Here is a 25,098-nt window from a genome sequence, read left to right as displayed (position 1 = left end):
TCACTTAAGACATAACCGACTGGGATTATTTTGACATAGTTTTGTGTGAATTTGTCCTTTCAAGCGCAAGAAGAGTACTCAATTTAGTATTCATGCACTATATGAGAGACTTTTTGTGCGCACGCTCTGGATGTGCCGAGTAAAGAAAACAGCGCTCGAGTGCCAAATCAAGTTCTCTTTCGCATCTTCTTGAGCTTGAATGGTTTAAAACCACATTAAAATGCACACACAGGAATCGATAAGAGGAATTGAAATTCACATTTTATAACAAGTATCCGATTCCTGAATTTGGAATTGATTTTCGATTACCAACCCTAATTATTGATCAAATAAATGCAGCCTTGGTGAGCAGAAGAGACTTTTTTTAATAACTTTAATAGCCTAAATCTTACTAACCCCAAATTTTGAACAGTAGTATAGCTCATATAATTTAGTCTAGAATACATCTGAGAAATGCTGGCGTTCATATTGAGATATCAGACTTTGACTGCGGAATCGGTTTGTGTCTCAGCAATTTTTGAGACGCTGTTGAGACTCGCATATGAGAGCACTTCTGAAGTGAAAAATCTGAGAAGCAGGATGCCTAAGAAAAGGTCTCAGTTTGCTCTCAATGTAATTTCAGTGCTGTTTAGCATGCGTCTCACGTCCCGTGGATGACAAACCCCTTCAACATCTCATCAGGAGCTTTGGTTTATTTCTACCTGAGAAACTGCTGAGGTTCCCAAGTTCTGTGATCTCTCGCAGACACCGCTGTTCATCTCTTGCCAACTGAAAAATATATTCACACTCGGGATGCAAACTACACAACACCTGCAGAGAGAGAAAATGAAATGAGTGATGCACAGAAATGCAGGTCTCCTTTATAACATAACACATACATCCATCCTCAGACACTCGCTCTTACAATTAATTGTGCATGCTGTCCTGACCCACTTTCCAGACGGAAAGCATGAAAGCATGTGCATATGTGCACACTAAAATTGAATGAGAATGTAATGCTAATACCAACACAGAAAACATTACTTCTGATTGCATTAGCACAAAGGTGAAATTTCTTCTTTTTCAATGAATAGCCATTATGCCATATTGAGGTTATTGAAAAGTGACGCTGAGAAGAATTCATTGCAATTTTAACAATGCACTATGTTTCAACCCAATGTTTCCTCTGTAGAGGCAGTTAATTAAGTAGCAGTCGTCAAGAACCATTTCAACATCTGTATGCACGCACATATGTATATGCATAGAAGAGCATTTCAAATGTTATGTTTTGTGTTTTGTAAAATTATGTACATGTAATCAAAGCACTGATTCAGAGTGATTGTATCCAATCAAACAATTCAGTGTGACTGCGTCTCTATGCTGGTTAAGAGTTAAAAAATGATTATGAACTGTAGCAGCTTCTGAAAGCAATTGCAATCAAAGTCTCATGGGTTATTCTCAGAAAACGCTCCCTTTGTGCTACACTCAGGGACATTTTTATTATTGTTCAAGAAGGTTCAAGAAACCAGTATTTCACCACCTCAGGCTCAAAATAACAGGACCAGATATTACAGCATAGGGAGATCCACAAATATCCCCAAAAATTGGATATATATATATATATATATATATATATATATATATATATATATATATATATATATGGGTCAATGACGTGACGGGTCATTTTTTTGTCCAAAGGCCTTAATAATAATATTAAACAAAGATATGACATCCAAAGTTTGTAAAGTAGTACAACTAGATCTCTTTTATTGAATCCAAAAGGTTTTAATTATATTTTGCTACATATAAAGGTATTTTAAAGATTTTGAAGTGTCAAAAGGTCATTTGGTTTAACCGTCCAAAGGCCAATACAGCCAGTTCATTAGTGATTAAAATATCTTAAAATGTAATAAATGTATATATTTTTATTCTGGTATGATTTTATATCATCATATATCAACATAGTGCAAAATGGTATTAAAATTATATGTAGAAGTCGTTGCTTTGTAATGAGAAAGAATGTCGGGAAAATGAATTTCATTGATGTCATTTGGAGTAACCAATATAAAGGGACCATTTGGATCAAGTCATGCGGTCAATATCATGTGACAGGATGTGACATCATTCAAACACCTGCACAGGACCACATGATCGTGAAGCAAAGTAACTAACTCTCTCGTAACTATTTGAAAAATTCATGTTTTCACTTGCTTATACACATGTCCCGAAACATCAGGTCATTCGGTGCAACCGCTATAAAACATGGAAAATGTTTTAATATTTTAAAAACTTGTACTAAATATAAAATGTTTGATTGTCCTTTTTGCTAGCTAGCTAGATATCAGCCTGTTAGCATTGTTTGAAAATATCGTCATTCGGTATAACCAAAAGTGTCATTCGGTAAAACCGAAATTACTTTTTTTTTTTTTAAATGACAATGGCAGTGTTAATTGATTATAAAAAACACATAATCTCATTGTTAACCGTTAATAAAACTTCAAAATGAATTATATCTCCATTATGTTTTTTTACACTTTTAAAAACCTTATTCGTCAATGACCCATATGTATATATGTATATATATATATATATATATATATATATATATATATATATATATATATACATATATACACATATATATATACACACACACACATGCCATTGAACTGTTGTATAAATGCAATATCACACTCGTAGCCGTGCGTTATGGCTGTATATCAGCACTGTGATTGATAATTAGCTAAAGCTGATAGTATTTCTTTGTTATCGAAAGAAAGCCTGACTAGTGATCCAACCCTGTCATGTCCTCTATCAGTATGCAACGAACATGACACTGATCGAAATCCTGTTTATTCTTGACATTTTATTTAAAGTTTTTTCTCAAAATTTAACAAAGTTTATTCTCAATTTATTTAAACTTTTTTTTCTCGAAATGTAATGATTTTTTTCCTGAAACACGACTTTATTCTCAAAATTGAAGTTTATTCTCTACATTTGATTTCAACTTTTTTCTAGAAATTTAATGAGTTTTATCTCGAAACAAAACAACTTTATTCTTGAAATTTAATGATTTTATTCTCAACATTAAATTTGGACTTTTTTCTCGAAATTCTCTAAACGAGTTTAATGTCACATATAATGACTATAATCTCGAGATGGTTTTATATTTTTATTATTGCTTGGCCCTAATCCTCTTATGTAAATATAGGCTATACAGCACACAAATGCCACCATTTCCTGAGAATTACTCTCATATCCTTACTCTCAAAGTTTTTGCCAATAATATTTTGAAAAGTTAAAAAAGAGATGCGAAGAGTTCACATAAGTTCAACAATATGCTTCTTCACAGCCCGCACAGTAAGTGTATTTGTACGTGCTCTAGTCAGTCTTTTAAGATAAATAATCTCCAAAGCAGTCACGTCTCTCTGCTACAAGGGGAAGCTTTCACTGAATGAACAATAGAGGTCAGCGGCAGCGTATTGTTCATTAAAAGATTTGCTCAAAAACACTGAACCGTTCAAGACCATAAACAAGTCTACAGAGAAGGCAGGCTTGTGTGTTTGCTCTGCATGATGCTCTTTAGTCTCATATAGCAGCTCTATCTCATCGTAACCATAGACTTTCTCGCCGTTTATATCTCTTCATCTATTTCTTTTAAATCCTCCAAGTCTTAGAGACGCATGAAAGAGTTTTGCCAGTTGATATTATCACTTGCCATTTTCAGTGTCTATAAAGCACAGTTGGACAACAGAAGAGGAGAAAGACTAAAAACAAGAAATATCGAGGTAACATAAACTACAGTTAGTAAATTAAAATATACTGTAACTAGTGTTAGGTTTATTTCTTTATTAAGTAATCTGAAAAATAAGTAGGGATTACTCTTAATTTTTCTGTAAGTTACTTCTGATGTAACTGCATTGAATACTGTGTCTGTAGACTATAGAACAATTCTATATAAAACAATAGTAGATTTAACATTTAACATCTAATGTTAAAATGTATGTTTTTAATGTAATTTAAATTTTGATTCTCCCTGTAAATACTTTGGTCAGTTCAAGAATAATTTATGCTATTTTATATTATTTATTCGAGAATTAAAAGAGATATTTTATGTCTATCCTTCACTCTTAAAAAATGCTGAGCTAAAAACAACCCAAGTTGGGTTGAAAATAGACAAACTCAGCAACTGGGTTGTTTTAACCCAGCTGTTGGGTTAAATGTTTGCCCAACATGCTGGGCAGTTTTATTTAACTCAACTATTGTTTAAAAATGACAATATGGATGGCTTAAAATGAACCCAAAATAGGTTGGAAATTAAAAATCAAGACATATAATTACTAGAGGAAACAATAATAATCAAAAGGTGAACATTTATTCATAGCAATTCAATAAAAGTGTATTGTTTAATTATCATTTATTAAACTTATCAATAAAAGTTCATTTATTAAACATATTAATAATTGTTAATTTCCAACATATTTTGGGTTCATTTTAAGCAAATAATACAGTAATTTTTAAACAATAGTTGAGTTAAATAAAACTACCCAGCAGGTTGGGCAAACATTTAACCCAAATGCTGAGTTAAAACAACCCAATCGCTGGGTTTATCCATTTTCTGGGTTGTTTTTAACCCAGCATTGTTCAGAGTGGTCTATTGTTATACTGGTCGAGGATGGGATTTAGAAAGCAATTAGTAAGTAATGCAATACTTTTCAGAGAGAGTAATTAGTACAGTAATTACACTGCTGAAGATGCAATTAATAGCTAGTAATTAATTACACTGACTGTAACAAATGTATTGCTTATTCTTAGTTATTATTAGTTAATGCATTAACTAAGGTTAACTAATGAAACCTTATTGTAAAGTTTTAACAAAAAAACAAAAATGCTTTAAGAACATAAAGCCTAATTTTGGAGCACTTAGATTTTGTGCATTGTGACATTGTTCATTTATTTCAAACAAACAATTTGTTTATTAATTAATATAAAATACATTACTGAAGACTGGAGTAATGATGCTGAAAATTCAGCTTTGCATCACAGGAATAAATTACATTTTACAATATATTCAAATAAAAAAAATATTTTAAATTGTAATAATATTTCACAATATTACTGTTTTTATAGTATCTTTAATTAAATAAATGCAGCTTTGGTGAGCACAAGAGACTTATATTCAAACTTTTGACTGTGAGACAGTGAAATTGCGAACTGATGGAAATGCTTATAAAAATGAAGCAACCGGAGGAAGAGCCTTCCTGAGAGACCCTCCAGAGATGACCACTTTGGAGAGCCGTTGAAGGGTGACTTTCCACCACGAGTTCATTCTGTCCCGCTTTGAACCAAAGTACCAGCACTTAGTTAGGATCAAAAACCCCATCCAGGAACATTCTTTACAAGGCTGCCCTAAGAACTAATAAATCTAATTCTTTTTATTCATCTCTCATGATGAAAAACTACGGAGAGCCCTTCAAAACGAACGGAGTGAGATTAAATGAAACTCAACCCTTCAATCTCTGAATATATGTCTTCTGAGAAGCCCAGCCAACCTATATTAGCCACTGCTAAACAATAGCATTGCTGAAAATCCTAAAATGTTTTTGTCTCATCATGCTATGAAATCTCAGTGTAAAAGCAGCGAAATCTCTACCAATCCCCCAATCTTGATGCAATGCCATTAAATAAAATAAAATATAAATAAATAAATAAATAACAAAGACAAATATAAGCACTAAACATAAAACACAGCATTATGAATCAAAACCTATAGAGGACTGTAAGTTTGCATCACCCTGGTTCACTTGACAAAAACCCAAAAGGATTTTTCCATTGACTTTTGTTATATTGCAGAAAATAAGCAGTGTGACCATTTATGATTCTTACCAAGTTTTTCATCATGATAATCTTCACAAAATAAACAACTTAAATCAATTTTGAAGCCTAACTACAATCAGTAAAAAGTCATCCACAGTCAGGATCATTAATATGTACGTCCCCAATATTTGCATATGCCAGCCCATGTTCAAGGCATTAGACAAGGGCAGCCATTATTAACGTCTGGATCTGTGCACAGCTGAATCAACAGACTAGGTAAGCAAGCAAGGACAATAGCGAAAAATGGCAGATGGAGCAATAATAACTGACATGATTCATGATAACATGATATTTTTAGTGATATTTGTAAATTGTCTTTTTAAATGTTTCGTTAGCATGTTGCTAATGTACTGTTAAATGTGGTTAAAGTTACCATCGTTTCTTACTGTACGGAGACAAGAGCCGTCGCTATTTTCATTTTTTAACACTTCCAGTCTGTATAATTCATAAACACAACTTCATTCTTTATAAATCTCTCCAACAGTGTAGCATTAGCCCATTAGCCATGAAGCACAGCCTTAAACTCATTCAGAATCAAATGTAAACATCCAAATAAATACTATACTCACATGATCCAACGCATGCATGCAGTATGCATGATGAACATCTTATAAAGATCCATTTGAGGGTTATATTAGCTGTGTGAACTTTGTAAATGCACTGTATTATAGAGTCGCGAGCTTGGGGCAGGGGGCGCGCGATTTAAAGGGGCCGCAGCCTGAATCGGTGCATAGTTAATGATGCCCCAAAATAGGCAGTTAAAAAAATTTGCAGTCCTAAGCGCAAGTCTCAGGTTTCTTTGGGAAGTTAAGAAACCAGAGCTTCTAAAGGCAGCTGCAGTGATGCAATGAATTTATCAATCAGCGATTGGCTTTTTTACTTAGAAGGCGGGACGTATGTTCCGCCATATTGCGTGTTGCCTTTACAAGACAAGAGCTTTTAAAAAATCTCAAGGGGGTATTACTGATGTATTTTAGGTCATAAAACGTGAAAATATCTTGAGCTTGTATGAATCACAGACCTTATTTCAGGCATTAAAACCCATTCAAAAAACCCATTGACTTCAGGACGATGGAACTGAAAGTGTAAAAAGTGAATTCATTTGCGGGGTTTGGCCTACAGAATAAGTCATCCCTGCAGTACTAGATAGCAGCAACAGCCTTACATGGTCAGTTTTCACCTGAAAAACATTGCTGTCACCTTCCCCTGGTATCCATTATCCCAAAACCCAAATGAAAATATGCATCACATCATCAGAATAACCTCCAGTCATCATCCGCATGTTTCTGAACTGGCAGCGTATCCAAGACATCTGAATAGCTCTGTTGCTCTGTGTCCTGTAGAAACTCTCACTGATTTGCTGCGTGAGTGCAATGCATGTGTGTAAAAACCTTCTCGGGTGTAACCTCACCAGATATTTTCCTGCTAGTAGAAAGGAAAGGTGAAAATAAAGTGTAAAGGCGATGAATCTTTAGTGCATAAGAAAGCAGGTCAAGCTGAACTCACTATCCACCCAACATCATCCCTTTAGTTTTCACTAAGCTGCCAAAAACTCTCCTCTGATAGCAGTAATCCAGACAGAGCTCTGTAACCATTATACGCTTTACTCTATTTTTAGAAAGTTAGACTAGAAACATTCCAAAATGCCCTGGACTAGAATTGATTTTGTGAGAGAGGCCTCCCCTGGGTGCTTTTATATGGGTGTTACTTCAAGTTGTTGCTTCAAGGTTACGTTATCCGTCAGGACACAGCTGAATGAGGTTACTTATTATCAGGGTAAATCTCATGAAAACTGTCTGTGTCATATTTCACCTCAAAATCAAAAGAAAAATACAATAAATGGTATTCTACGTTAAGAAAATGAAGCCTAATTTTGGACCACTACATTGTGAAATTGTTCATTTCAAATAAACAAATCGATAAGTGTGTGCATGTTTATATCAATTATGAATTAATATGAAATATATATATCTATCTACAGTGGGTACGGAAAGTATTCAGACCCCCTTAAATTTTTCACTCTTTGTTATATTGCAGCCATTTGCTAAAATCATTTAAGTTCATTTTTTTCCTCATTAAAGGTGCTAAAGAGGATGTTTTGTTTTATACATTTTTGCAATATTACTTGAAACTGTCTTTACTAACTGATAAAAGACTATTTATTAGGTGCACTGAAAGGAATAATATTAATATACATCATCTGTGCACGAGGTAGGGCCTTAAAAACATCAGCCAATCATTTACGGGATCATCGCGTAAACGATTGGCCCTCTGGCTTGTCAATCACTGGCGTGACGTTCCTTGTGAGAGACGAGCGCGGCTGTCCGCTCCAGTAACTTTCCACACTCTACAGGCGCCGCATGCAATGTTTTTGTCAGGAGACAGGAATAACAACTGCAGATTATGAGTTACCTGCGGTGAGTCCGACATAATGAATCCAAAAAACACGACACAGCGAATGCCGGTGGTAAACACTCGTGTTCCAATACGAGTGTTTACGAGTTTTGGGAGGCGTTCCTTTGAAATGTGTTGTGAAGGAGGGGGGTTGTTCTTACGCATGCGCTCATTTCAAAAACTCAGTAACAGTCTTTGGATTCTCAGTCGACGAACAAAAATCCTCTCTATCACCTTTAATGTACACACAGCACTCCATATTGACAGAAAAACACAGAATTGTTGACATTTTTGCAGATTTATTAACAAAGAAAAACTGAAATATCACATGGTCCTAAGTATTCAGACCCTTTGCTGTGACACTCATATATTTAACTCAGGTGCTGTTCATTTCTTCTGATCATCCTTGAGATGGTTCTACACCTTCATTTGAGACCAGCTGTGTTTGATTATACTGATTGGACTTGATTAGGAAAGCCACACATCTGCCTATATAAGACCTTACAGCTCACAGTGCATGTCAGAGCAAATGAGAATCATGAGGTCAAAGGAACTGCCTGAAGAGCTCAGAGACAGAATTGTGGCAAGGCACAGATCTGGCCAAGGTTGCAAAAAAATTTCTATTTTATAATATATATACACACACACAACAGTTCTTTCTGGTTCTCGAATCTGATTGGCTGAGAGCCATGTGATATTCTAGTGATATTCTAGATATACGTATGATATTCTAGATAACAGCACTCCTACCTTTTCACTGTTTGTATCACTTCGCTTAAAGCGACTATCATGGCGGCCAAGCAAATCCACCGTATTTTTTACAAATTCTACACTTGTTGTACCACGAACTGTAGTTTTAAGAGTTTTTTAGGCGAGAATGTAGTTGTTTAGACCTGAAATATGTGACTTTAGACGTTTTCAAAAATGCGAGCTCCAGCCAGCGGCGTTCAGTGCTCGTGTACCCGCCGAGAACAGCCGTGATGATATACAGCCATATCGCATGGCTACTCGTGTGATATTGCTCATTCATATATATATATATATATATATATATATATATATATATATATATATATATATATGAGTGGGTACACAAGTGCTGAATGGCTGCTGCCTGGAGCTCGCATTTCCGAAAACTAAACAAATTGTGAATGATTAAATGTGTGTCACATATTTCAGGTCTAAACACTAAAGTATGAGCATTTGGAAAGAAAATGTGCTCAATTGTGATGTAAATAATGTCACAATGCAAAAAAAAAAAAAAAAAAAAATCTTTATGCAAAATGTATGTTCTTGTTATTTACTTTTGATTTGGAGTGAAATATGGCTGTGACATTTCTTTATAAGAGTCATTCATCTGTTATCATGCTGTATAAAGTGATGGAATCCACTAGTATTTACTGTATGCATGATGAATCAAAATGTCAATTTTGACTCGGTAAAATCTTTCTGAGTAAGTGTTGATTTGTAAAGATTCAGCCTCATTTAATCATCCTTTCATAAGGTCTCACACACACTTCATTGCATAAAAAAAAATATTTACGCACAACCACCATGTTCCACTGTCATTTACATCTAATATCGGCGGTTACTAAACTTGACCCGTACGCTCTGACATGCTCAGAGTCGCAATCGGTTTGATTAGTGGAAAAATGAGAGAAGAGAGCCAGTGCTTTTGTCACTAATGCTTTAGATTCTCTACACATGAAATAAAAAGCGAGTCCATTAATGCATTCATGCTGTTACTAAGACATCACTCACAATTGGATTCAGAGGATTTCAGAGCTGCAAGCTGTGGATATTTTACCCAACATGTTCTTCTGTCCCTGGTTTTTTATTTCTCTGCTCCTGCTATTGAAGCATGCGTTTCATAAAAACAAATAAATATTATTATTGGCTTTTACTTTCTGGTTTTGATGCTGAGCTGAACTGTGTGTGCTGTAATGCAGACAGCAACAATTAGTATACACTAATTATTCACTTAAAGACAATTTTACATCTTCTGAAGAAAATGTAAGTGACAGTAGCCTGTACAAAACTCACTGCCATGATGTTAGGGGGTTGTTGGTTGGTTGCAGGCGTTGCTATGTGGTTGCTAGGGCATTTTACACCAAATTAAAACACTTTAAAGTCTCTCTGGTCCCTTCTTTTTGAAAGAAGTTTCTTCTGCTCACCAAAACTGCATTTATTTGATCAAAAAATACAGCAAAAACAGTAATATTTTGAAATATTATTATGATTTAAAATAGCCGTTTTCTATTGTAATATATTTTAAAATGTAATTTATTCCTGTGATGACAAAGCTGAATTTTCAGCATCATTACTCCAGTCTTCAGTGTCACATGATCCTTCAGAAATCAATCTAATATGATGATTTGCTGCTCAAGAAACATTTCTGATTATTATCAATGTTGAAAACAGTTGTGCTGCTTCATATTTTGATGGAAATCGAGATACATTTTGTTCAGGATTCTTTGATTAATAAAGAAGAGCATTCGTTTAAAGTCACCATGAATCAAAATAACATCCCCTCCCTCATCAGTGTCTCAACTCGAGGGCGGCGCAACCTGTCACTCACATGAGATTCACCAATAGCAAACCACAACCATCCAATCAATTCCCCATGGACAAAATCAAGTTCCGCCCTAAAATTTTTCTTTTTCATGAAAACATTTCACTCGGATATACATTATATAAGAATACATATTTATAAATATAATATAAAAGACTATCATAACTTCCATTTCATGCTGAAATTATTTAATTATTTATCTAAAAAAAAAACTTTCTGACCCTTAACAATAGTAACGCTTGTCTCAGCCTGCACAGATATATTTAGAATATGCATCTTGAAGAAAGCCTTGTATTATGAATGCAACAACTAATCTAAAGCCGACACGCCAACCGAACCACTGATTCCATTGATGAATTCCGAAGGGCTGAAATGTTAATGTACTTCTGCAAAGAAAATGAGAAAGAAAACGCTTATTTGTATGGGCACTTAGAAAAAAACACCTGCTCCATATCAAACCACCTGTCTCGCTTACAGAGAGCTCTATTATAACTGCGCATCCTCCCTGGAGAACATTAATCTCCATTCTACAGGACAGCACACAGATCCATTAACCGCCCCGTTTCCAAGAAGGGTCCCCCAGTTCAGCTCGTAGATGGCACTTTTGCAACCACATTTACTTCATATAGGCGGGTTTCGGAGCAGTTGCCAAGGAAATGGTCACACAAGTGTACAACTAGATGCACCAGAGGAAAGTTGAGTGTGTGCTTATTTATGACTGCGAGATCATTTTGAAGCCTTCTCTTCATTTGGAGACAAAATCCACATACACCTGCATTTACCAGGCATAATGGATGGTTTAAAAACTAAAAGTCAATTTGAAACACAAGAAGTCAAAATATCCAGATGAGCTGACAACCGTCTTTGAGAGAAAGTTAGACGTGTGTCCAAATAGGCCTATATCTGTATCTGAAGTCATTTCACTTGCTCTCAAATCCACACCGCATGGAGAATTTAACACTCCACAAAAGAGAAACAGCAAATGGCATACTCTAACCTCGACATCAGACAGCAACCTTGGCATCAGAAGCATTGCAATTTCTGTTTTCCATCTGTGCTGGAGTTTAGAGTGGCTAAAACACAAAGATGCGGGTGATGGAGGAAGACCATTATTTGCAGCGGTGGGAAACAAGGAAGCATGTTCTGGCCATTAGAAGAACCTCAAAACACACTCAGTGATACTTTACAAGAACTGATTACACCTCCCTGCATCATATTTGCTGAATGAAATCCAGTACTTGTTTCTTACTCATTTTTAGGTGCTGATTCCAAAAACAGTCACTTTCTCACATATGATGTGCATTTCCTAGCATTTTTGCTTTTGACAACCATTTGTGAGGTGAAGAAGTCTTGTATTATCCTTTAACCCTCATGGGTCTGAGGATTTTTGGGGCCCTGGAGAAGTTTTGACATGCCCTGACATTTGTGCTTTTTTCAGTTGTTCATAAACATATTAATGGAAAAAGTGTCATTACACTGTATTCAGCACAAACTAGGCTACCATAATATGTAAGAAACATTTATGTACATGTTTGTGTTTTTGAAGGAATAACATTTATGCGTGGTTATTGAAAAAACAAAAAATTATGAACAAAACAAAATTATGTAAAAATTATCCTGCCTACTCCTTCATATAAAACAATATATTGATTTAGTTTTTGTAAGATACTTTTTGTCAAGAAACACAGTATGCGTGGAGGCGTGAATCATCATGAATAATGCTGTAATTCACACCTGAGAAGACAAAAGAATCGCATAATGACCTGTAATGACCTATATCCGCATTAGCGGATAATGAGCTGAATCACGGGCGTCTGACATGTGTCTCTTTTCATACAGATTACATACATTTGTGATTAGTATTCACTTAGTTACAGTTCATTTTCTGAGAACTATCAGATTGGACTTCATTCAGAGGGAGACGAGAGATCACGCATCATGTTAGTTTTCTTTATTTTACAAAAAGCACAAAAATGGTGTATAACTCATAATTGTATGCAACACGGAGTATTTTGAGTCTCTTTCACACTGGTAAGAAAAAAACCGAGGCGGTATCGCCGGTGTGACCGCCGACCCGAGGGAGTTAATCACCAGAAAAACTGCCACAAACAAATTCCTCTCTTCCTCCGAGTCAGGTTCCAACTATCCGTTCAATTCGCAGCCGTTTTTTTACATGCATGACATTATTTTATGCCTAACCCTGATTTCAAGGTTAGAATTATGGTCAGTGACAGAAGAAAATGCAAACTTGACCTTTTCTGCTACATCTGTGGGTGTTTTACTACATCCAAACATCGACAGAAATCTACAGATTTTGTGAAAAAGGCTTATTTATTTATAAACTTGTATTTCTTTGTGTCACATTTATGTTCTGTTCTTATGAGTTTGTTTGTATTTTATCACGTTCCTTTGTTCAGTTTCCCGCCATTATTTAGTTACCTTGGTTACTGATTAATTAGTGTCTTCAGTTCAGGTGTGTCTAGTTAGTTTCTCCCTTTGTCTGCCTTCAGTTTGAGTTAGTTCCTTGTCCTGTATTGTCTTTATTTAAGAGTGTGTTCATGCTGCTGCTTTGGTTCTCCAGTTATCTCCTACGTTTTGATTCTCTTGTTATCTCCTGAGTTTAATTAAAGACTTTGTATCTGCACTTCCTTGTGTGGTGACTAGGACACACCAGGACTTTGACACTTTGACATTAAATGAAGTATTTGAATACATTTTTATACATTTTAAATTATAATAATTTAACAAGTTAAAGTTATAATTTATCATAGAAGTTAAATTATACATTTTGATTAAAGCCTAAACTTTTGACATTTAACTGCTTTGACATTTAAAAATCTTCTTCATTCTTATTTTGTGGAAAAAAGATTGGTCTTTATTGGAATTTTTTGTTTTTATCATCAAACTAGGTAATATTAACCCTTGTGTGGTCTTCGTTTGGGAAGTACACTCAGGGTCTTCGGGGTCTCCACAGACCCCAGGCAACAAAATGCAATTTTGTAACAAAATACTTTTTTTTTTTTTTTTTTTTTTTTCTCTGTTTATTAATGTTTTTACTCCATGTTTGTACAGTTTTTGGAGGATTTATCATATTTTTTAAATTTATATAAATAAATTAAAAAATATTTTTAAATAGGTTTTTATACAAAAACAGCTTTTTATGTAAAATTCACTTTATAAAAGACCCACATTTCTAAATTGAATTATTCATGGGGATAATTTGACATGGTTTAGTGTAAGATTTTTGCCCATCTTTTGGAAAATGCAGTTTTAAAAGTAAAAAAAAACTATCATTATTTACCAGTAGATGGCTGCAGAGCTCTACTATATGCTATGTGCTATTTGACTGACTGAAAGACATCTTTTCACAAGTTTTTTTTCCGTTGGATTCATATCTAAATATTATGAAATCATAATTATAACAATAAAGGCTATTTTTTTGTCAAAGTTTATTATTTTTGTAATGAAAAAAATCTGTTTTTCAATATTTTTACATTATGATGAGACTCCACTTAGAAAATGGACAAAATTCATCCTCAAAATCAACATTTTTGAAAAACTTATTTTTTTCAGTACAAAAAAAATGCTAAACTTTGACAAAAAGTAATTTTTATTGTTATAATTGTGATTTCATAACATTTAGAAACTATGAAAAGATGTCTTTCAGTCAGTCAAATAACACATAGCACATAGTGGAGCTCTGCAGCCATTTACTGGTTAAAGTGATTTTTTTTTTTTACTTTTACAACTGCATTTTCCAAAAGATGGGCAAAAATCATACACTAAACCATGTCAAATTATCCATGTTATCCCCATGAATGAAAGTTAGAAATGTGGGTCTTTTATAAAGTGAATTTTACATAAAAAGCTGTTTTTGTATAAAAAATATTTATTTATTTATTTATTTATTTATTTATTTATATAAATTTAAAAGATATGACAAATCCTCCAAAAACTGCACAAGTATGTAGTAAAAACATTAATAAACAGAGTAAAATTACATTTGTTTTTTAAAAAACAATTATTTTGTTTCAAAATTACATTTTGTTGCCTGGGGTCTGTAGAGACCCCGAAGACCCTGAGTGTGCTTTTTTTTTTTTTTTTACACTAACATAAAAACAAGCCATCACTCCAATTTTTTTTTTCTTTGTAGATCTAGAAAGTGTTAACAACTGTACAGTTGCATGTCATTTGGACAAAGAGAACATTTTTTTTTTATTTGAGCAAACGTCGTTTGGGGTCTAAAAAGACCCCAAAGACTCTATAAGGGTTAAGCCTTGTGATAGGGACCCGAGCGGTCACCAGGAGAATCACACCAGGACGAAAAAAATGGAGGGATGTTGGAAAGATGCTTATTTACAGCAGATGTGCAAAAATGTGCAAATAAATATGGTTAAGAGAAAATAAAAAGGTTATCAATAAAAACAGTCTAAAAACTAGAACTTCAATGTACTAAAACAGTACAAACTCTCCTCATCATCTATCAAGGCCAGCGTTTCAGTGCTCTCACGCAGCACTTCAATAACCTTATTCAATATCTCAAAACCCCTGATCAGTCCTCCAATCTTCTAGTGACATACGCACATTTTCCTGCTTGATAATTGGAACATTAACTCATGCCTCACCATATGATTAATAAATAGAGAAACAAAATGATTAAGAACAAGAGTAGTTCAAATAAATCAATAAATACAATAAATAGGATAGGTAAAACCAACATACAATTGCACAAACATTTTCATAAATAGCTAAAAAGAGCAATTCCCACATTCACGCTTTCTTTAAGGCCACGCCCACTCAGCTAAAACACGAAATATAAAACAACAAACCCTATGTACAGTAAATGTTATAAAATCCATAGGAATAGTAAGAACACAGTAAAAACAGTGACATTTCTCCATCGCAAGCCTTTGTTCCAAGATGCAGGACTCTGCTAAACACGACTTTAAAATATTTATTTACTGGGGTTTCATCAGGTCACAGGCAAAAATTAAAAAAGTAAGCTAAATGAGTAAGTTAACATCAGAATCATAAAAATATCCTGCCCTCAAATGATGTATTAAGCAACCTTCTGACAGAGAACTCGCACGTAAAATGATTGACAGCAAAGAGTCTTTCTGCTTGTCCAGGTATTTTAATTAGCTAAAAAGCGCGGGCCGCTCCCGACTCTTTTTCTCAGTTTACTGAGTCTATGAGCCAGATGTGGAAAAATCGCTTACTCTACCTTTAAAGCAGCGCCTTAACGGCTGAGCAAACATGCAATGCAATAATGAATTAAGAGCACATTGATTAAGATCATATTCTCGCAGTGCCCAAAATAATATTTAGCAAAACAATACAAAGTTAATACAGGAGATAAGAATAAAACACAATACAGTCTCTTCCCGTGCGCGTGGATTAACTGAATTAGCTAGCTGGACCACAAACTACACATTAAAAGTAATTCCTTGTTATAAAGATGCTTCTCACACAAATGTGCTTTGTAAAAAGCATATATATGCAAGCATAAAAAAAACAATGCAGTAAGTTTTCAAATGAAATGCATCTCGTTAGTTGCATGTATTATGTGTAGCGTTACTGTCAACTTCAGTTTTCCTAATAAAGAACAGTGGTGAATAAATTAGTTTGTGCATACTCACAGCTGTAAGAGATGTCAAGCACAGGATCCCACGAACACACGAACGCATGTCTCCAGTCTTGCCCACAGCGCGCGCTGACAGCTGTAGTTGGATCAAATGCTTTATAGACCGAGTCTGACCAATCAGAGGAGAGAGAGAGAGAGAGAGGAGAGGAGCGCATATCATTCATAATACTGCTGCTACACATGGCGCGTTGAAAACCATTGCATCTCTACTGCAGGGAATTGCAACAAATGCACTTTTTACAGCTCAGTTTACTTTCCTCAGACGGGATGAGAACCTGTTTTTGAATGACTGTATTGATGTTCCTCAAACACAAGCATATCTTATCAAAACTGCTTAAAGTTTAATGTAAATTTCTTGAATTTTTCATTTTAGGTGCACTACAACATCTATTTATTCTATTTATTTTTGCAAATGCACATTTTAAAAACACTTAAATGGTGCTCTTAGTATATTTTATTTATTTATTGCAATTAAAGGCACACTATGTAACTTTTGGCCCTGTAGCAGTTGCATGCATTTTGCAAAAAACATTGTTTTGTTGTGCTTCGGCTCTGCATGACTGTGCGGATGAATATAGTTACCATTCTGCTCATAAACCATTCAACACTAGGCTTAAGATATATAATCAGCTTAGACTTAAAGGGTAAATATAATGAAAATCTGACTTTTTCTGTGTTTAAAGGTGCCATTGAACGTTTTTTTTTTTTACAAGATGTAATATAAGTCTAAGGTGTCCCCTGAATGTGTCTGTGAAGTTGCAGCTCAAAATACCCCATAGATTTTTTTAAATAAATTTTTTGAAATGCGCCGATTCAGGCTGCGGCCCCTTTAATTGCTCGCGCTCTCCGCCCCCTCCTGAGCTCTTGACTCTATCATTGCATAAACAAAGTTCACACAGCTAATATAACCCTAAAAATGGATCTTTACAAAGTGTTCGTCATGCAGCATGTCTAATCGCGTAAGTATGGTATTTATTTGGATGTTTACATTTGATTCTGAATGAGTTTGATAGTGCTCCGTGGCTAACGGCTAATGCTACACTGTTGGAGAGATTTATAAAGAATGAAGTTGTGTTTATGAATTATACAGACTGCAAGTGTTTAATAATGAAAATAGTGACGGCTCTTGTCTCCGTGAATACAGTAATAAACTATGGTAACTTTAACCACATTTAACAGTACATTAGCAACATGCTAACGAAACATTTAGAAAGACAATTTACAAATATCACTAAAAATATCATGTAATCATGGATCATGTCAGTTATTATCGCTCCATCTGCCATTTTTCGCTATTGTTCTTGCTTGCTTACCTAGTCTGATGATTCAGCTGTGCACAGATCCAGATGTTCTGGCCTTGTCTAATGCCTTGAACATGGGCTGGCATATGCAAATATTGGGGGCGTACATATTAATGATCCTGACTGTTATGTAACAGTCGGTGTTATGTTGAGATTCACCTGTTCTTCGGAGGTCTTTTAAACAAATGAGATTTATATAAGGAGGAAACAATGGTGTTTGAGACTCACTGTATGTCATTTCCATGTACTGAACTCTTGTTATTCAACTATGCCAAGGTAAATTCAATTTTCAATTCGATGGCACCTTTAAGTGCTATAATCAGGTCCCCGGTGCATCTACCAACCCAGAAAATGTCAAAAGGACAACCCAGTAACTTTGTTTTGGCAAACCTTTCTCTTCAAGCATGTGAAAAAACGAGCCACTCAGATTTCGCCCCTCTAGTGATGTATGAAGGGGATCTTATTATAATATTACCGCCCCTTAATCTGCACGTTTCCACCCATGGCGCCGCCTTTTTGTTTTCGCAAGCGACAGCGGTGCATCAGTTCTAACGCATGGCAAAAGTTCGAGCAAAGCATGCTAACTGTTCTGTCGTTGGCTGCACAGACGAGCAGACTGGATAGACTGCAAGTTGACCCGGGCAAGCTTGATTGCTAAAAAAAAGAGTGTTTCTGTCCAAGAGATATTTTGGAAAAAAATATTAGACCATTCACAGCATTTGATAGCAATCATAAATGTTAGCCTGGTGTGTATGGCTCTGTTTGGCAAACAGGTACGCTATGTATAGTGGGCGTCCATACGGGATTTGAACAAAAAATTAACATGACGACACATGCTAGTCAATGAGTTGAATCAACTCCACAGCAACTACATAAATTTATCCACTAACCATTCAGAAACGTCCAGTTTCATTCTAAAAGTTGTAACTTCTTCCTGAGTCTCTCCATCAGTGTCGACTCCGGTTTGAACAATGTAAGGCTGAACACCGTTACTGACAATCCTCATTTTGGCTGAGTGAGATTCTCCAGCTTTGTTGTTGTTGAGCAACTGAAGCGCAAGCTGTTCCTCTTCTGGAAAGGGGGCCGGGAGCAGCAGCTCATTTGCATTTAAAGGGACACACACAAAAACGGCGTGTTTTTGCTCAAACCCAAATAGGAGCAATTTTGACAAGCTATAATAAATGATCTGTGGGGTATTTTGAGCTAAAACTTCACAGACACATTCTGGGGACACCAGAGACTTATATTACATCTTAAAGGGGGCATAATAGGTCCCCTTTAAAGGGGCTCTATGTAAGATTTTTACTTTAATAAAGCATAAAAATACCCCAGTATGTTTGCAGATATTTAGGAAACATGCTAAGTTCACCTACTTGTTCCTCAGAAAAACATTTCTACAGCCAGATATTCTACTTTGAAATGTGTGTTCCATGTCGGAATGTCTTTGTTTTGGTCTGTGCGAAACCGTGTGCTGCCAGTTTATCCAATAGTATTTCAACATCACAGGTTGCCAGTTAGCAGAAAACACTGCATATTGCAACCACGGAAACCAATAAACAAACTGGGAATCGCAGATTCCACTTGACCTAAAAGCCTCTGAATCCATCTAAATATCTCTATGAACAACAGCATATTAAATCAGATAAATTAACTCATCAGTGTACAGTGTTTAAGTCTCCTCAGCTTTCATTGTCTATTGCACTCCCTATTGTTGCTGGCAACCTGTGTCTTTGAACGGGGTTGGGGCAAACAATATTTTGAAATTGGACTGCAGTACCTATTTTGAACACTAGGTGTCATTCCTACATAGAGCCCCTTTAAAGGATCTCAAGCTGACTAGCTGAAGACATTACTGTATCTATACCCATAAACAGACACACTGTCATGATCACCAGCTGGAGTGCCCTATTTAGCCACCAGAGGGCACTCCAACACGGACTATTGTTCACCTCAGTTGGACTTCAATTCCCATAACCCACTCATTATCCCGTTCATTGCACCTAGCTGTTTTGTGTTTCATCATTAGTGTCTGTCTATTTATTCCTGGTTTGTTTCTGCTTTTGTTATTGTGGTTTCATTTACGGTTACCGGCTTCTGTTGTTGTTTTCTTTGCTTTTGTATGGACTGTTCTATGGAGTTTGAGCCTTGCCTGTCTTTGGATTTACGTTTTGGATTACCCCATTAAAGCTGCATATGGATCTTACCTTCTTGTCTCTGTGCCAAACGTGACACACACTTCCTAGGAAAACACACACGGGTGAGTGACGCATGTATGCAAATTCCTGCGAGAACCATCCAAGCAAGTCTAAAATATAAACACATATAATAGGCTTACTATAGTAAATCAGGGTAAGACAAAATCATGTTTTGGAAGAAAGAGTAACGATGTATTGACTGTATTTTTTAAATTTTGTTCATTTTGAAATGATTTTTTGTTTTTAAAACATGTGATTTCCAGAAAAAGCCGTTTTATTTTACATAGAGAAGGCAATGTCATGTGAACCACCAAGTTACTAGCAGAAAGATGGGTCACTACAAAGATCTAATGAGCAACAACACACCACATACTGCCAATACAGATGATAAAAGCTCATTTAGTCCTATTTCGGAAAAACGTACATATAAAAAGCCAGTTAATCATCACATGCACGCATATATACAAATGCATATGTGTTATACAAAAACTGTTGCACTGATGTTGAACTGATAAAACTTTATTACATTTAAAGGGTTCTGCAAATTGTAAACATTGATTGCATAGATTCACAAATACCATAATTAAAATCAGTGACATTCATGAATTATTCACAATTTCCTGAACAACGGCTTTTAAAAAGTACTTCAGAAGTATCAATTTATTTAAAATACCATTACTCTTGTAAAAGAACAAGACCTATTAAGAAAATATTTGAAAATTGCACATAGTTCAAAAAGGAGCTTGAGATGGGATATAAATATATAAACAAATCTTAAGAGCAGCAGTTCAGCTTTGTCACCGGGAAAATTATATGTGAACCTTACATGCAATGAATAAACGTGTGTCTGGAATATTTGCTTTCAAAGTCCATTAAATGCACATTTAATACCCTTAGTGTTCATATTACTAATGTTTGATGAGCTCCAAGGATGAGGATTCAGAAATGCATATTCTACAGTTTAGAGAAAACAGAAATGAACATTATGAATGTGAGTAATTTGCAAAAAAATATACTCTGTGCAAGTGCTAAAGTATGTGCCATTTCATTCAATGTATTGTAAGCAAAATTACTGCATAGACTGAGTAGAATAATAAAAAAGTGCCATATTTGCATGTGTATACATTCTGCATATATAATATAATGGTATTATTTATAGTTAAATATTACAATTGCTGTCAGGCAATTTGACCTAGCTGTTGGGGACTACAAAATTAAGTGAAACTGATATAGGACATAAACATCTTATATTATCCAGCTTTGAGTAAAAAAAAAAAAAAATGACTGTTAGCTAGACATATAAGACACTTATTGCTTTTTTTGTACCACACAGTTTTACCCTGTATGAAATTCTCAGCATTATGGTTTCAAAATGTTATAAAGAGACCATAAAAATACGCCAAAATACTGGCAGTTAACATGACTGTATGTATGAAAAACAAACTTTTTCTGTGTACTTGGTAAACTCAAGGGCATATAGTATGTATATAATATAGTACATTCTCACATTGCATGAATAAGCAGCTAGAAATGAAAATGACTTCTCTGAATTGACCATTTTTAAAGCTTAATTTGAGATTGTCGTATCTTTGCATGTTTAGCCATGTGAGCTTAAACTGCTGATATCACTGATGCTTTGAGTTCATCTGTAGTGTTTGTGAAATCATTTTAAAATACTGAATCCACAAGGAAAATAAAACACGAAAAACTAAAAAATAAGAATCACCAGCAAATAATCCTCTTCCAATGAGTACATGTGCTTTAGAAACCCTTCCATGACACTTAACGCAGGTCACAACAGATAACCTCTGTGCTATCAGCGGAAAAACATAAAAACTAATACTATACTAACCCATAAAACTCAGAAACAGAAACCCTTGGCACACAGGGACAGGTCTGAAATGAATAAGGATAAAAATAAAACACAGCTCACACGAGGACACTACACACCACCACAAAGCCACTTTTAAGGGAAGTCACTTCCATCGTAGATGATTGGCTTCTCGATGGTCAGGTGATAGTTGACCTTCTTGGAGAGAAATCTGTTGAAAAGAAAACACAGGAGAAACAGCAACTGCTTCATTTCATCGTTCCAAACAATAACTAAAGATATAAAAAATCATGCTGCAGCAACTCAACAAATATTTAATTCTAATAGTGTCTGGCGTTAGCTTGCTGCTAAGCTAATCATCCTTTAAATAGATCAAACTCATTTTTAACTTTATACTTCAGACTTTAAATTACAGTACTGATATGCAATATGTATAGTTGATATTTCTCAACACTTTCTGTCATCTCAGATTAATTTTTTCACATGCAATATATATGCAATGTGTTGGAATTTGCAAAGTACAAATGTTAGTAGGTACACTAGTGTTCAAAAGTTTAGGGGTCAGTAAGTATTTTTAAAAAGGATCTTTAAATATATTAATACTTGGATTCAGCAAGAATGGATTCAATTGATCAAAAGTGACAGACAAAAAATGTAACATTTTGTAAAAAAAAATTGTAATCACATTTTACACAAAAATATGAAGCAGCACAACGGTTTTCAACTGATAATAAATGTTTCTTGATCATCAAATCATCATGCTAGAATGATATCCGAAGGATCATGTGACACTGATGAAGTAATGATGCTGAAAATTCAGCTTTGATCACAGGAATAAATTACATTTTACAACATATTCAAATAGTCAAAACAGTTATTTTAAATTGTATAATATTTGACGCATTACAAGTAACGTGAGTTCATAAACCCTCTACCGTGGCCTCATGGGATAGTAAAGTGTCCATCATATGCACACTTCAGAATCTCAGCAGAAAATTGTAGGTCATCTGGATACTTTTTGCCTACTCTTTTGAGTACTGTGAATTCAGACATACTTCTTTTGTCACATACTGTTTTTCGCTTACTATGTAATAGAGAAGTATGCCATTTCGGATACAGCCACGTTCTTCTCAAGAAATATCTGCGTCCACACGAAACCACTGAAATGACTCAAAACGAAGTAGTATACATGCCAGACCATTATGTGGCGCTGTAATTCTGCCACAGAGATACACTTAAAGCAGCGAATAAGACTTGGAGATACAAACTATAGTAAAGCTTAGAAATAACGCTTTATTTTGGCTCAGTATCTTCTGCAGCACGAACACAAGCATCTAGAGTCTGCTATTGTTGTTGCCGTTTTGTGCTGTTAACGCCATCTGACTAGGGACGACACGTGAGGTGATGACATCATCGTTTCACAAAATATACGGATTGGCTGTCCACACGAAAACACAAAGACGGCGTTTTCAGATTTATCCACTCTGGGACCCGGTTTCAAAAAATAGCAGTTTCACCTTCCGAAAACGCGTATCTGTATGGACGAAACGCCTATCCCAAAATAAAATTTGTGCGTATTCACAAAAACGCGTCTCCGTGTGGACGGGGGCCTTATTCTTCTACAATCCAGAATGGCAACACAGCTGAAATGTTTATTTGAGCTGCGCCCTCTACTGTACAGGTGTGAATTTGCTTTTCCTTTTTGCATTTGGACTTTTGGTCTGAAAGGGCCAGGGTTGCCAGGTTTTCACAACAAAATTCTACTCTATTCAATTTCTACTCAAAACTAGCCCAATCGCATTTCAGGGGGGTCCCCTGGTAAAAATCACATTCTGAGAGGTAAAATCCGCATTTTGGCAGGGTTCCTCTGGTAAAATTCGCATTCCAGGGTCTAAACGTCATGATATTTGGGGTCGCTTCAACCCGCGGTCATTTAAAAACTACTCACAGCAACAGTGTTAAAATAGCCCAATTCTGCGGGAAAACCGCAGACTTGGCAACACTGGAAAAGGCCTTTACATTTGCCAAAAACAGAACTTTTTTGTGAAAAAACAAACAAGCAAGCAAGTATTGCAAAAGTAACATAACATATTGCTTTCCATAATAAGTAACTTAATTACTTTTTAGGGAGTAACACAATATTGGACTGCACAGCAGAGTACATTATTGCACTGAGGAAAGTAAATAAACAAAACAGTTTGACACTGTAGTAAACATCAGCAAAATCATATCTGTTCAAAAAAATAGATTTTTCAAAAAAATAGATTTTTTTTTTTAGAAGCACAAGCGCTGAAAGGTTTCCCGGAGAGTGCAAATGTCACCAGTGTGTTACTGTACCTGGAAAACGAGTTATCAAAGATGAGTGTGTAGACTCCTGGGTTGCGGACTTTGAGTTGGCCCTGTATGGTCTCTTTGTGCGAGTTACAGCGTGTGAGGGGAATCAGAACCTGAACCACAGGGACACAAAGGAGATTTAGCACTGTCTGAAATAAAAGGGCAGGTAGGATTAATGGTAATCATTTAAAGCAGTGAGAACAGCTCCCACAAGATGACAAGAAGGATGTATTTGAGACGCCACCGCACTGAAGGGATATAATAATGCAAGCTGATGCAACGTCTGTTAATATCTGTGATGTTTGTGAAGACACTGCAGTTTGCTTTATTATTGCATTGCATTATTATTCAACATTCAGTTATGGTACACTGTCTAATTTAAATAAAGCAGTCAATGTTGGTGAAACTACTGTGCAAGCTACTCTTACTGCAAACTGCAAATTAGAAATAAAAAAAAACTAAAATCTTAAACTAAAGTAATATAATTTAACTAAAACTGAAATATAAATAAGTTAAAGACTAATAAAATAATAAAACAGAACCAAATTAAAGACTAAAACTTGAAATAAAATGAAAATGAAAATTATAAAAATAAAAGTTAATTCACAATATTAATAAATACTATAACACTAAATAAATAATACAAAAATAATTTATTACATTTAAAATTTCCTCCTTTTCCACAGAAGAAAGTCAGAGTAAATAATAACAATTATAATATTAGAATATTTCTTCAAATCTACTTCTAATTCTAATCTAGTTATTCCCCAACACTAAAAGTGAGGCAGTATTTAGAGTTGTGATCTGAGCTTTGATAAATCACACACACACACACACACACACACACACACACACACACACACACACACACACACACACACACACACCTATTACCAAATTACACATGTAGAGACTCTTACTCGTACAACAGCATTTGTTCATGAACTATTAGAGCATCTCACTAACTA

The 25,098-nt window shown here is 35.1% G+C and overlaps 2 protein-coding genes across 2 annotated transcripts in view; both read right to left on the bottom strand.

Moving 5' to 3' along the window:
• The window catches only part of ghrhrl (growth hormone releasing hormone receptor, like), a 55,382-nt gene extending 35,054 nt beyond the window's left edge, over nucleotides 1–20,328 (bottom strand). The window contains exons 1-3 of the mRNA XM_048177194.1: nucleotides 19,975–20,328; nucleotides 16,465–16,578; nucleotides 702–810 (exon numbers count right to left, since the gene is read on the bottom strand). Coding sequence (XP_048033151.1) covers nucleotides 702–810; nucleotides 16,465–16,578; nucleotides 19,975–20,040 — 289 coding nt within the window. The 5' untranslated portion in view covers nucleotides 20,041–20,328. The remainder of the gene's footprint in view (nucleotides 1–701; nucleotides 811–16,464; nucleotides 16,579–19,974) is intronic.
• A 135-nt stretch (nucleotides 20,329–20,463) lies between these two features.
• Nucleotides 20,464–25,098, bottom strand: part of fyco1a (FYVE and coiled-coil domain autophagy adaptor 1a) — a 32,420-nt gene continuing 27,785 nt past the window's right edge. The window contains exons 17-18 of the mRNA XM_048177193.1: nucleotides 24,134–24,243; nucleotides 20,464–22,007 (exon numbers count right to left, since the gene is read on the bottom strand). Coding sequence (XP_048033150.1) covers nucleotides 21,932–22,007; nucleotides 24,134–24,243 — 186 coding nt within the window. The 3' untranslated portion in view covers nucleotides 20,464–21,931. The remainder of the gene's footprint in view (nucleotides 22,008–24,133; nucleotides 24,244–25,098) is intronic.

Source organism: Megalobrama amblycephala, linkage group LG24 (assembly GCF_018812025.1).
Source record: "Megalobrama amblycephala isolate DHTTF-2021 linkage group LG24, ASM1881202v1, whole genome shotgun sequence".
NCBI lineage: Eukaryota > Metazoa > Chordata > Actinopteri > Cypriniformes > Xenocyprididae > Megalobrama > Megalobrama amblycephala.
The sequence above is the reverse complement of the archived record's forward strand: the minus strand, read 5'-3'. Positions and strand labels throughout refer to the sequence as shown.